This window comes from Drosophila nasuta, chromosome 2L (genome assembly GCF_023558535.2).
Source record: "Drosophila nasuta strain 15112-1781.00 chromosome 2L, ASM2355853v1, whole genome shotgun sequence".
Lineage (NCBI taxonomy): Eukaryota > Metazoa > Arthropoda > Insecta > Diptera > Drosophilidae > Drosophila > Drosophila nasuta.
Genome location: NC_083455.1, coordinates 9,986,609 through 10,001,219, shown reverse-complemented (window position 1 = coordinate 10,001,219; position 14,611 = coordinate 9,986,609). Strand labels below are relative to the sequence as shown.

Below are 14,611 nucleotides of genomic sequence, written 5' to 3'. Positions count from 1 at the left end.
ACTATGAATAGCCAAACAAACGAACTAATAAAAGCCCAAAACCATTTAAATTTGTATAGAAAAAAACAAAAACAAAAACAAAACTTGTTGCTCTCGCTACTCAATCGTTCAATCAAATGCTAAAGCAACAAGCACAATAAATTAGAAATAAAAAGCTCTGCATTTTCAATGAGCTTGCTGAACGCGCTGTAAACTGGAAGCTCACAGCAAGTGCTTCCAAGCGGAAGCTGATCCTCTCTCTCATTCTCCCTCTCTCTCTTTCTCACTGTCTTCCTTGTTTACAGCTGTCCATAACAATTAATTTTATTTATTTGGTTTCATAATTTATATGTTTCGTGAGAATTTTGGTGCTTAAAGTCGGAATAAGAATATTCAAAACAATATTTTTGTGATATTTTTTGGGATAATTTTTAAAAAGGTATTAATATATTTTCTTAAGAGAAATGCTGAAAATTTAATTAGATTTAAAAACATATTGTATATTTTGGAGAAATAAAAATATATTTAATATTAAAATAAAAAAAATAAAAAATATCGAAACATATATTTTAAAAATTCTTAACATTTTTCATATTCATTGCATATTTTGAAGAAATAAAAATATATTTAATCTCAAAATAACAAAACAAAAATAAAATATCAAAACATTCATTTTCTAAATCTTAAAATTTTTTTATATATTGCTATTGATTATTTATTTTAAATATATAATTCCTTTTTTTCGCGACTTAATCAAAATTCGTTAATTATAAGCTCAAAAATGTTAAGAACTCAAATCGTTAGCTTTAAAATTCTTTGAATAATATTGTGGGCAGTGTTAACGATTTTCCTATGTATAAATCATCTCGGAAATTTACTTAAACTCGATTTAAAAACATATTGCATATTTTTGGAGAAATAAAAATACATTTAATCCTAAAATAAAAAAAAATAGAATATCGAAACATATATTTTCTTATTATTTTTTTTTCATATTCTCAAAAATTAAAAAAAAATATCAGAACATTTATTTTTGAAATCTTAACATTTTTTATATGTTGCTTTTTTTATTATTAATTGACATGATATGTTTATATATGTTTATTAATTTTAAATATATCATATCATTTCTTATTTTTTTCGTGACTTAATCAAAATGCGTTAATTATAAGCTCAAAAATGTTACTCAACTCAAATTGTTAGCTTTAAAATTCTTTGAATGATATTCTGGGCAGTGTTTACGATTTTCCTATGTATAAATCATCTCCGAAATTTACTTTCCTCAGAAACTAATTTGCTACAGCAATATTTTCCGCTCTGATGCGTGTTTTTCTCTGCAAGTTGAATGCCCCCTGCATCCTTTCTATGTTCACTAACTCAACTAACTCAACCGATCTCGCGAGTTCAAAGCTCATAAATATTATACTTAGTTACCATTTCAAGTCTTCAACACAATCGCTTTTTTTTCGTTGTTGTTGTTTTTCTTTTTGCTCTGTTCTCGTGATCCTCAAGTGATGGTAAAAGGGGGAGAACAAAAGGGGGCAGCAGGGGGACAGGTTAATGTCTGTTCTTTTGTTTCAAACCCGTTTTTATTTTTGGCTCTAGCATTCAGCATTTGCCCTGAGATTCTGCCTATTGCTTAGCAGCACTTTTTTTCTCTTTTTTTGTGTTAACAAGAAATGAGAGATAAATGCGGGCAGCAGCAGCTTGAGATACTTTAAGACACGCGCAATCGCAAATATATATTTATATATACAAAATATAAATACTTGATGTACTACAAGACAAAAAATTAGTGTTGGATGAATGGTCTTTTAATTTTATGCAAATGAACTCATAACGTGAGACTTGAGTTGTACCTTTTAGGCTTAACACAAGTGATAAATTAATCGATAACTTGAATTTATAATTGGCTAGATTATGATGATTGGCAGCTTCTATTTTTTTTGTCTTTTGGCGAGTTCATAAATTATATTAGGGGCGGGAACAAATTAAGGGCATGAGAAGGGAATAAATTCTTCACACTAAAGAGACCTGTTCTTTGGTTTATTTATTTCGATTTTAGCTTAGAATTATTTCTAGATTGCTCTCGGGTTTAATGTGGTTCACATATCCGGAGAAATGTATTTATAATTAAGAAGAAAGCAAAGAATTATGCAAGAAATTCTTTTTAATCACCAATTGCTAGTAGTCAGGTTTTCAAAATTCAATAAAAAACATTACCTAATAGTAATTTATTTATTAGCAAATAAGAAGTAACGGTTTCACATATAACGGTTTGCTCTAAGACTGGATTGTGACCATGGAGAGATGATGTTTAAAGTCACCTTTTGCTGCACAAGAGTCTCATTTAAATAGCTTGAGTAATTTAAAGCGAAAGAAGCGCAGACGGAATTAATAAATTGTATCCTCAAAAGTTGAATTAGCTACTCAAGCTTCGTTCCCTCTTTTTTTTTTGCAGACTGGGTTCAATGACAAACTTATTAAATTATTTTCCAAGGCTGTCACCCCCTTTTTTTGTTTTTGTTGCTATCCAAAGTTTTTGGCAACAATATATTTGTTGTCTTTTCATTTTATTGTTGTTTTGCTTTTTAGCTTATTTATTTGCTTTAAATCTCTTTGTGCTCGTTTTGCTCTCTCTCTCTATCTCTTGTTTCCTTTCTCTTCGCTTCGCTTCTCAAGCTCAAGCCCAACATGTCGCCATATACTATTTACTTTAGTGCTTTGCCATTCCTCGTCCCACGTTCCACACTTTGCAATCCACACTCCATAGAGTCCACAGTCCACGCGCTTCTCTATGTTCCACGTTGAGTTCTGTTCTGTTTGGTTCTGTTCTTTCACCTTTTGGCCATTCGCTTTACTCTTTACAATGGAAAATTTGGCAAAAAGGTCAACGTTCATAATTGATCCAAGGTTTCTCAACCATGGGCAGTCTCTTATTTGTTTATATATGTGTGTGTGTGTGTGAGTGTGTCCATTATATTTATTTCGTCAGATTATTTTCAAAGGAAATGACACTTTTCGGTCGCTTGGTTAATTTCAATGGACTGACTCTTGGGTCTTTCAACAACCTCTCCCATCATCATCAACAACAACATATGAATACAAATATTTACTCGTCTGCCTTTATCCGGCATCAAAACTTCCGCTTGTGTGGAATATTTTTTACATATGCATCACTTGCCTCGAATCCACCTGAGCATCGCTTTTTTGCCCCATGGGAATCAAGTTAACTCCCTCATAAAGCTTAAGAAAAGCCTCTCCAGAAGCTGTTTCATATTATATTTGCTAAAGAGATATTAAAATTTGCCGTTTTTACTGCTTCATTTATTACTAGCAATATATTTTCTGAATCTCAAGGTAAACTTGCAAAATTTCCATTAAAATATTATAATATAAAACATGAATGAAATTCCTAAGTTGTAAAATTCTATTGATTTTTCAAAATAAGTTTTTATTACTTCTCTTTTTTTCTATGTTTCAATTTGATTGACTGTGTTTTGATTGTTCTGCAAGCTTTAGTTTGATGCATTGTCAAAGAAGCTTCATATTACAGTTCTTGTTATTATTAGAATAAATATATATTTTTTTAAATTTATATTTTTATTTGTAAAACATAAGTTTTGACAGAAGTTAAAATATATAAATGAAATAAAACATCAATAATATATCTTAAAATGCAATTCTTGGTCAAATAATACAAAATACTCTCAAATATTACAAATGTTTCATAAAGAAAATTGATACGATTATAAGTTCTTGACTTATTCTTAAAATTTTAAAATTAAAGGCTTTGATTTTCAATAAACTTTGAATTTTAATCTGTAAATGGTAAATTTAGATAAATAAAAAATTTCTATCTTGATTGATTGATTTTGCAATATAAATTATATTTGGCCACACGCCGCTTTGGTTTTCCTTCTTTTTTTTTTGGGTAGGTCTTCAAAAGTTTTGAGGTCTTTAATTTGTAGAATCTTATCATAAACCACGATTCTGCTTTATGCTCAAACTTCAAGCTCAAGCGATTTAATGTGAGCAAAGAAACGGAAATCATTCAATTCCAACCAAATTTTCGAGGGTGCCCCCCAAAAAGCCAAAGCAAATTAAAACAATTAAATTATGTTAGACATAATTACGCTTGAGAGGGCGATGGAGGGACAAGAGGAGAAAGAGAGGGGGGAGGAGAAGAGAAAGACACGCCTGTAACAATAAGCATGAAATATCATTAACAATGCTCTAATGTTAGATTTGTAGTTTTTTTCTCGTTTTTAGGGTCCGGCAAGTTTTCAAGTTTGACTCTTGATGAACCCGTCGCGACTTACGACTTTTATGAGTGTGTGTGGGGCTCGCTTGATGATCTGCCAACAGTTCACTATCACAACAACAACAACGGCAGCAAGAGAACAACTTCAACTACAATAACAACAACGACAACAAATAGCAGCAACATCGACGGCGGCGTCGGCAGAAGCGTCAAGCACCCAACCAAATGGAGCGAAACAGCAGAAAAGAAACCAGCAACAATTGCCAGCGACGTCGACGCAGACGCAGAACGTCGACGTCTCTGCCGGGCCGATGGCGTCTAACAGACGAACATTGACCTTCATTAAAGAAGAAGCAACAGCCAAAACAGCAACAGGCGGGGGCGCCGGTGGGAGCTTAAAAGCTGCCTCTCTCTTTCTGTCTCTCCCGCTCTCTCGATACCCTGTCTGACAGTCAGGCATAGCTAATCCAACGATAAACTTTTTATCGATAACAAGAGAAGTGTGAATGACACGCTTTGTTTATTATTTATTAAATACAATACCATTTGCCTTTAACTAATCAATAAATAATTGCAAAGTGATAAGATATTTTAAAAGCATTTCATTCATTGATTCAATTTCTTGGTGAAATATTAAAAGCTTGCAAATTGAAACTTTATTTATAGTTTAAATAAATCACATCCAATAACTTATCATCAATTGTCAATAAGTGCAGATGTCTTAAAAGATAATTTTTTCAGTGTCAACGATAATTCTGATATGTGGCTATCATGTGTTTGCTTTGATTGATATGGTAGTCCATAAAGCTATAATTTCTTTTAAAGAAATAATATTATCATTTCATGTACAAAAAGAAGGCCAGTAAAATCTTGTTTTCTTCGATATCAATATATGCTATAAAATGTATTCTATTACATAATAACATAATATAATATTAAAATTGATTACTATAGGAAAATTGGTTCAACATCTTATAAACAATTTTGATATATTTTGAAAATATAGAAAAATTTATATATATAAAATCAGTTTTCAACTTTTTAAATATTTACTGGGTATCTTACAGTCAGCCAATAGTCAATACTGTGCTCTTTTGGTCAATCTCTTCGATCTAAAGCGATAGAGAGCTTTGAAGAGAGAGACAGAGAGAGAGAGAGAGACTGAGGCGCGTGGCTTCCTTTCCATTCAATTCTTTTTAATATCGCACGTAATATTTATTATTGGACATCATGAAACAGAACTTGGCTAGCCAAAATCCTAAACACAAATATCGGGTACATTCACTTTGCCAAATTGTTGGTGGATCTCTGAATCATTTCAGCTGGCAGCAGAAATTATCAGGTTAGGCGACAAGAACATCTACAATACAATACAACAATACAATGTATATCTAAATCTAATATGAAATCAGCAACGCTTGAAAAACGTGTTTCTTCTTCTCGCTAGATTCATTTCTTTTTTATTCGTGCTCTTCGCTCTTTAGCTTTGCCGTTTTGTTATTGTTTTTAATACCAGCAAGATAAAAGCTTAGAAGGGTAGTGACAACCGATTTTGAAAAGTAAAATATAGTCTAACGAAGATTTTTATAATTTCACTTTTAGCTCAAACTCGAAAAGCTACAGAGATGAATTTTGGTATAGATGATTATAACAATAATCTGAATGAGTTCTGAAAATTTCATTATGATTGCATATCAGCAACAAAAAAGATTAGAAGGGTAGTGACAACCTATTTTTAAACCTATTTTTTATGTCTTACAAAAATACAAAATTGAATATTCGTATTAATGATATTATATCAATAATCTGAATGAGTTCTGAAAATTTCATTATGACTGCATAATAAACTTGGTCAAGAAACAATTTTACACAAAGTTAATCTCCTGAATTGGATTTGATTTTTCTTAAAACTGACTCCGGGTAGCTCAAGGTCAAGCACATTCGAATATTTGCTTATTTGTTCTAGGTTTTTGGCTTTTCTAATGAAGATTTTTTCTATTTCAATTTTGTCTCAAATTTTCGAAGCTACAAAGTCGAAATTTGGTATAGGCGATTATAAGAATAATCTGAATGAGCTCTGAAAACTAATTTGTGATCGCATGATATACTTGGTCATAAAACGATTTTTAATAACTTTCATTTTCTGAAATTGCTTTAAAATTTCTTAAAACTGTCCGGGTAGCTCAAAGTCGAGCACATTCGACTGATTTCTTATTTGTTCTTGGTTTTTCAAGTCGCCGTCGGGGGTTACACGTTGTGCTGTCGCTCGCGGTGACGAGACCATAGCAAGTTGTGAAATCATTTGTATTTCAACAAGCAAGAACAGCTACAACAACAGCAACAACAAGCGGAAGCAACAATAGCAATTCGAAAAGCCGAAAAGCTCCAAAGAACTTAAAAGAATAATGTACTCGGTCGCATACAAAATAAATAAATACTTACATACATATTCGTATTGTATTTATTCGCCTCAGCTTTGGTGTTGGCTTCGTTTTTCAACTGTTGTTGTTTCATTATCAGCACAACGAAATTTCAGACACACTTTATACAATTTCGTGTGCGATTTTGTCACCAAATGTAAGAACGTTTTCAACGATGTGTGGCAAATCTTAAGTGCAAACTAGTCTCGCAATTGCAAAACAAAGATAACGACGAAGCTTTTAACAAGTCTCGCTTTTAACTGCAGTTAGCTAATATGTATATAGACCATTTGCCAATACAGCTAACAAGTTGTATATTAGTTATAGTTCGACTTTAAAACCGATTGTGAAATGCTTTTTTACTCTAGAAACTTTTAAATCATTACAGAGGAGTAATGTGTTTTTCCAAGATATTTAGGTTCATAAATTTCTTTATACTTATACAATGTTATATCATGTGCTAAAGTAGAAAAGGTTTAAGGCCTGTAATCTAACAACACGTAAGTGAGTTTATTATGTGATCCGAGTTATAGTAAAATATGAAATGAGTCACAAATCTACAAATATTCCTTATCACATTTAAAAATGTTTAGAAAAATATTTCATAACACGAAACAAAAAGCATTTCTATAATAAGAAATGGTAAATTTTAATTGTGCAAGTCAAGAAATTTAAGAAAAATGTTCTCTTTCCGTTTACGATCTAAAATCATTTGAATTTTAAGTATATGCTGGTTCAAATGAGTTGTCTCATAAGCATTTCTCTGTTTCAATTTGGTGTTGAGGAACAATTCTATTTAAAATGTTCTTTCTCTTTCTTTCCTCTGGCAACCCGGAGTTTGACCTGTCGTTTTTCCCCTGAAATTGCAACCTGTATAGGCTCTTTTGTTTTGGTTGTGCCTACCCCTAGAGGCGAGTTGATTACATTAAAATTTCTCACGATCCCCGAGTTGCGGAGCATGTAACAGCTTACAAACTTACACACATAACTTGTTAGACATCATTACACTCGACACTCGATCTGTCGCCTTTCGGACCCATCCCATCCCATTTACATTTCCATTTCCATATTAAAATAACAAATAGAGGAAAGCGTGAAATTGTACATAGTGTACACTCATGGAGTTTGGCATCACCCCCCTGTTGTTTCCCAAGGATTTCCTTACGAGACTTCAGACTGCCGCTGCTAAAGCCACCCCTAAAAGGGAAGGAAAGACACAAGGGGCAACAACCACTCGCCACTCGCTACTCGCCTGTCTACCTGATACAGACACAAAAACCAAATGATTGCTAATGCTATTCTCATTGTTATTGCTTAAGTTACGATTCATTACATGCCATAAAAGACAAACCCTGCACAAAGATGGCATACTTTCTTCGAGCCTAGAATGATTTCTCTCCCCCCCCCTGCTCAGGCACTACATACTCCCAAAGGATAAGCTAAATTTCATTACAAAAGGGACGAGCACGTCAGGTTGTCAGAAAGAAAAATGTATTTGAAACTCTCGGCAACTATTTTAAGATTTTATTCCACTTCGAACTTACTGTACTATTTTGGACATTTATTAGGATTAGACTATGCTCTAAGGTACTACAAAAAGCCATTTCATGTAATAGTTTCAATGATTGTTATTCTGATATATCCTAGACTAACATGGTTTTGTGAGAGAAGAGGAAATATATGGGGGATACCCTTTTTTAAGATAATTCCAGAAAGTAATAGATACTTAGCAGAGTATTAATCCCTCTACAAATACGTTAAAGTTATGAAAAGGACTAAACAGGGAAGTAACTTCCAGAAGTTAAGATCCTTTTTAAATACTTTCAGAAAGTGCTAGAGCAAACAAAGATGATACTGAGACGAGTCTACCATACAGGAAGTATCTGCAAACTATTCTAGAAGCATTTTAATGATTACTTTTCAAGGATTTGAACTCAGAGGCGAAAGAATGCAGCCAAGCGAATTTCATATCAAAAAATACTTCCCCCTCACAAAAGGTTCACGGCCCCCAAAGAAATTGAAATGGCGCGCAAGGGTTGCGGACACGGTGCGTTGGGGGTCAATGCACAAAAATGCGTAAAACGTGAACGTGAACGCGAAACGAAACTCAAGTGACTCGAGGGGGTAAAACTAGAAGAAGAAGAGCAGATGGGGGAGATGGGAGATGGCAGGGAAAAGCTGGTCTGGGAATGGTCCATCGATTTTCGCGGCAAGAAATGCTGGCTCGAAGGTTTATTGACCTCACACGGACTTGAGATAGACTCGTGAGTGTTTGTGTGTGTGTATTTCGGGGGAGGCTGCCACTGCAGTTGTGGCTGTTGCTCTCGCTTGTGGCTTGTTGTTGTTCTTATTGTTGTCGGTCGGTCGGTCGTCTGGCAGCCCCCGAGGGTTGATTAGCAACGCCCAACGACAGCGTTGTTCCTGCTGCCGCCGCCGCCGCCGCTGTTTGTTGTCCCCAACGTAAAACACCGCACTCAACACCCCTCGACGTCAAAGTCGACGTCGTCTCTCTGCTGTCTGCCCTTCCGCTATTCGGTGGCATTAATATTATGGCTGACATGACTATTTATTTATTTGCAAGACACTTTCCCCCCACAAAATGTGCTGTTCAAATTTTTGGGGTGGCCAGACAGACGTCGTCTATGTCTGAGCCAAAAGTAGAAAGCATAAAAGAAAATAATAAAAACGAAAAAGAATCAAATAATAATAAAAGCAAAAGCAAAAGGATCAAAGCCAACGTTTTTGCCGTGTGCGCCGGCTGCGAAACATTTTTGTTCACAATGCACAGCAGAGCTGAGCACACAGCATTTCCACCCCGTGTGTATGCGAAAAAGCAATAGCAACATCGCACATCAGGAGCATGCAAGTGCGAAAGAGATGGCGCACACACAACATGTTGAAAACCGGCAGCTGTACAATGCGACGACGAGAGCGCACAAAGCACAAAGCAGAAAGCGAAACAAGGCAACACAAACAAAATGAAAAAAAAAGTGAAACGAAGATGAAATGAAATGAAACCGCAGGACCAGGGCAGCTGTAGCTGAGCAGCAGGAGTAGAGTAGACCTTGTAGTCCTGGCAGAATACACAGCCTCGAGAAAATTTACGGGATATCTGACTGTCGAGCATTCTCACTTGCTTACAAAATAGTTTATTGCAATTTGAAAGGAAATGCAATTTTGTTAACTGAGATATTCATTATTACAATTACAGCAATTTCTCGAATGTATATTTTAGTTTATTTATTGTCAGATCCAATAGTAATTTTAAAAATATAAACATTAAAATTGGGAAAACGGCTATTTAAATGTTTACATGTTGGAAAGGTAATCAAAATTTTAATTTTTTATTAAGGAGTTTGGCTTAAAAACCACAATATACATATGTATGTATTTTATATATAAAATAAAATAAATGCAGCCAACATTTTTAGTGTCAGTTTATTTCTGCCATTTTCAAAACATTATTACTTGTCTTCTCTGTATGCTATTTTCAGTCCTTACTTAAACGATGAAATAACAATTAAAAAAAAAAAACACTGCCACAAGACTTTAAAAACGGCAATAAGGAGTCATTACACTGATGTGTATAAGTGTGAGCATACAAATATGTATGTGTATTTATATGTCTGTATGTCTCTGTCTGGCTGCCGATCATTCGTCGCCCAGCAACAGAGGGAGATGAAAAAAAAACAGGATGCGACAGTGTTGCCAGATCTGTTTTTTTTTGCACAGACGGACGGCCCTCATTCACATTCGCATTGTCATTGTTGTTGTTGCTGCTGCTGCTGTTATTTTTGCTGCATGTATGTATGAATGTGAGTGTTTGCCCCCCGTCATTTAGTTTTTATGGTGATTTTGGGAATTCGAAAAATGCTGCCTCCTGTCTGTGCACTGCTCTTCCACAGACACTCGATGGTCTGCTCACGTTTGCTTCTTAATATAGACACATACATACATACACACATCTCCATATATTCGCAGCAGCATCAGACGCAAGCTGCAAAGCTTAACTTGTACCAGGGCTGCAAATGCGATTTGTTTTTGCAATTCGACTAGCGCCTTAACAAAGATCTAGTTCGATAGTAGTTCAAATGAACTTTGGCAGCAAGTGCATTTCGAAATCAGTTTGATAACGGATAATTCACTCATGCAGTTCTCCGAAAACACAGACAAAAATAACCCAACATTGATTTGTGTTGACAAATAAGAATATGATATGTATGTATGTATGTACATACATATGTATGCCAGCCGATCAAATGGCGTATGTGCACAATAAACAAATACGTAGAATAATAAAAATAAATGGTGCAATGCAATGCAGTGCAAGATAGTGTAATATAGATGCATTTCGAAAAAAATTTTCCAATTCGTTCATAAACATTAATGTTCAACAGCTGCCGAGCATGATCAAACAATTTCTACATATGTACTTTTATGTATGTATGTACATATGTGCTACATTTACATTACATTGTACATAAATGCAAATGCACCCTTTTGCATGATTGCCTAAATGTGGGGAAAACAAAATGAGAAATGAAACGTGTAAAACAAATTGCAAGGGGAACTGCATAGGCTTGAACTGGCAAATGAAACAGCGCCAAATGCAGCAACAACAAAGACAACAAGAGCAGCGCTTACAGCAGAAGAAGCAGAAAAACTCCAACCATTACAACACATGCTTGCAGTGTGGGTGTGTGTCTGTGTGGAGGCCTCGGGGACGTGGGAAACGTTTTGAGATAGCGGAACACGCTTTGGCGTTAGTCACCACCAAGCAAAGAGGCAGCAGACAGGCTGCCTTTAACAAACAACAGATGTGAGTGACGCCGACGGCGCTGCCGCTGCCGCCATCAAACAAATGAACCGCGAGCGTCGCTTTATGCTAGAACATGTAAAGAGAGTAAGAGAGAGGTGTAGACCGTGGGGGAAGGGAGTGGCACACGGGGGAAGCATAATACACGGAGCAATACCTAAAGTAATAATGTATGCACACACAGACATAGCGTATGTACATGTAGTAAAGTAAACAACAACAAAAAAGCTTAAAAAAGAACGGCGAACTGGTCTGCTAGCATACACACACATGCAGGCGCACGTATGCAAACTTGTATTTGTATTGCATGTACATACGCTTCCGCCTTTGCGCACGCTTGTTGCCAGCCTGCTGCCGCTGTCTCTGTGTGTGTGTGCATGAATTTGCATAATTTGGATTTGTGTTTATACAAATACATGTCCGCTGCCTGTATACAAATTGATATGTATTCACTTAATAAATATTGGCATATTTTTTTTAGTTCATAAAATTGCAATAAATTATGTGTACAAAAAATAGTTGCTTATTTTTCTTTAATTTCAATTTTTTGCTGTTTCTGCACAAACCTGTATTCCAATTTGTTGTTGCTGTTGGCTCGGCTGCAGTTGATTTTTGCCCGTTGCTTTATTCCTGTCCTCTGCATTGACGCACATAAAACGAAATGTGTTGCAAAAACACAAAACGTTTTGTTGCTTTTGTTTTGTTTGTTTATAGAGCAATGTGCCGCTGTCACCCGATTTTCACGTTAAATGCATTTGCATTGCACAAACTTTTGCTGTTTGCTGTTGCAATTTTACTTTGCGTTACGTTGTTGTTGTCGTTGTTCTGCTGCTTCTTTTTGCCGCCTTTTCTGCTGTATAAGACTTTTTTGCGCTGGTTTCAAACACACGCACACATTCATATGCACATACATGTATATGGAACACTAACAAAAGAATCGCGGTGCTTTTTTATATATTTTATTTTTTGCTTATGTTGCTGCTTTTTTGTGAGACTGAGCAACGTGTGATATTAAAACACTAGAAGTATTATGAAATTGCTGGTGTGCTCGAAATTAATTAGCAATTGCACTATTAACGTAAAAATTAAACCAACACCAAGCAAAACTTCGGCTTTTTCGAAGTGTTCTCGTCTGTCAGTCCAGAGTGACCGAAGTTTAATAGACAAAAAATAAGTCAACGTTTTATAGCATCCTACATTGCCGGCCACCCTGCAAGTTGGTATTTTCCGTTATTTTGTTTAATCAAATTTTGTGAGAATGGGCGATAGGAATTATGTACTTACTAAACATAATTAATTTTTTTTAAGCAAAAAAAGTTTTTGAAAGAATAGATTCTTAATTTTATATTTTCGGTACTTCTCGACGGACTTGCTATGCGCTTTACAAATATTTTTAACAGTTAGGAACGTATTTATTGGGAAAATACCAGCAAACTAAGTATGAGTATCGCATCGAACCAAACAGCGACTATCGCTTCAACAGAGTTGCCAACCAGCCACAAAACGTTGCTTTTATATTGTGCACGTTTTTGACCAAACAAGTTTGTTTACAATTTCAACAAGTTTAGAGAAATAATGGGCGCTTTGGCAGAGGTGAATAATGCATTAAGTGAGAAGTGAATGACAATTAAAGTGTATTAATTTAGTTGGCAGGTGATGAGAAGAACGGCGATGGCTCCCGCACTTTTGTGTTCATGAACGAAAGTCACACGCTGGGCAACGCTTTGAAGACGATAATTGCTCGCTACCCGGAGGTGGATTTCTGTGGCTACACGATACCGCATCCCACCGAGCAGAAGCTGCATTTTCGCATACAATCGCATCGCGAGCGTGCTATAGATTTGCTGAAGCGAGGACTGGAAGATTTGGAGGCGTTATGTGATCATACAATAGAAACGTTTGAGAAGGAGATAAATAGCTTTAATGCAAAGGATGTGGAGATTAATTAATACATTTTCTGTGGCTACACGATACCGCATCCCACCGAGCAGAAGCTGCATTTTCGCATACAATCGCATCGCGAGCGTGCTATAGATTTGCTGAAGCGAGGACTGGAAGATTTGGAGGCGTTATGTGATCATACAATAGAAACGTTTGAGAAGGAGATAAATAGCTTTAATGCAAAGGATGTGGAGATTAATTAATACACAAATACACTATACAATAACTAGACGACGCTGCGCGCCTTCTTGGGATCATAGTTGGGCTTGCGCAAATGATGATAATTGGGCAGAACTTTACGCAAAAAGTCAATTTGGAGTGTCTGTGAACCTTGTTTATCAATTGCTTCCCGTTGCAGCGCCTGCTGTCCATAAACAATTGTATTCTCCGGCAACAATTGCACAGTGCGCATTCGAATCCCGGCGCCAATCACACAGCCGCTGGATACTGTCACACCTTTGCCCACAAAACTTTTGCTCTCGAAGACATTCTTGTCGCCAATGCGCGCTGCTTTAACCGTGCAACCGACCTCGAAGACATTGTGACTGCCAATACTCAGTATGTTGTTGGCGTCCCAGCTGGCACCTTCGGCTAATTCATGTGCAATAGTTGCATACTCCTCGATGATGCAGTTTTCGCCAAATATTATGGGTCCCGCTTCAGCGATGACTGTTGCACTGGGATGGACGACGCAGCCAGTGGAGAAGGTGATGTCACCGGTTAGTGTGCTTTCATCGCACACCACTGACTTGGGCAGGATTTTAATGCTATATGGAAGAGTTCGAAGATGTTAATGCTTGCAGTTGTTTACTTTCAGGCACAAAACTTATTTACTTGTTTTCTACGGGCATTTTTATTTTCAGCTGTTTCAATTGGATGATGAGGAGCAACTTTGATGGCACATCCGATTAATCGATATTTATTAAGTGTTTTGATCATCGATTCTTACCACTTTTATATATGGTCACACAGCGAGTTGATTCTGTTCAATTACGATATTCAACAAGTTTTCTATTGCAATTATATATTTTTGTATTTAATTTTCTATCAATAAAAAAAGGACCATCATTAAACATGCACGAAACAAATTGGAATAAATTAATACAAAATACAAATAAATATTTGTAAGTTACATATTCAGCATTGAAAATACAAGTTAAGCATAATATCTAAAATTCGGTCATAAGTAAA

The 14,611-nt window shown here is 35.6% G+C and overlaps 3 protein-coding genes across 4 annotated transcripts in view; 1 reads left to right on the top strand and 2 right to left on the bottom strand.

Moving 5' to 3' along the window:
* Nucleotides 1-12,629, bottom strand: part of LOC132798282 (brain tumor protein) — a 37,217-nt gene extending 24,588 nt beyond the window's left edge. For both annotated transcript variants that reach the window (XM_060810082.1, XM_060810090.1), the window contains exon 1: nt 12,046-12,629. The gene's annotated coding sequence lies outside the window, so the exon portion shown is untranslated. The remainder of the gene's footprint in view (nt 1-12,045) is intronic.
* Nucleotides 12,630-12,950: 321 nt separating this feature from the next.
* LOC132798287 (probable DNA-directed RNA polymerases I and III subunit RPAC2) lies at nt 12,951-13,651 on the top strand. The gene is made up of 2 exons (XM_060810098.1): nt 12,951-13,072; nt 13,126-13,651. Exons 1-2 carry the CDS (start codon nt 13,055-13,057, stop codon nt 13,426-13,428), a joined length of 321 nt encoding a protein of 106 aa, XP_060666081.1. The 5' UTR covers nt 12,951-13,054; the 3' UTR covers nt 13,429-13,651.
* On the bottom strand, nt 13,573-14,359 carry LOC132798286 (dynactin subunit 6). The gene is made up of 2 exons (XM_060810097.1): nt 14,255-14,359; nt 13,573-14,187 (listed from the first exon to the last, which is right to left on the bottom strand). Exons 1-2 carry the CDS (start codon nt 14,269-14,271, stop codon nt 13,647-13,649), a joined length of 558 nt encoding a protein of 185 aa, XP_060666080.1. The 5' UTR covers nt 14,272-14,359; the 3' UTR covers nt 13,573-13,646.
* Between the last annotated feature and the right edge of the window lie 252 nt (nt 14,360-14,611).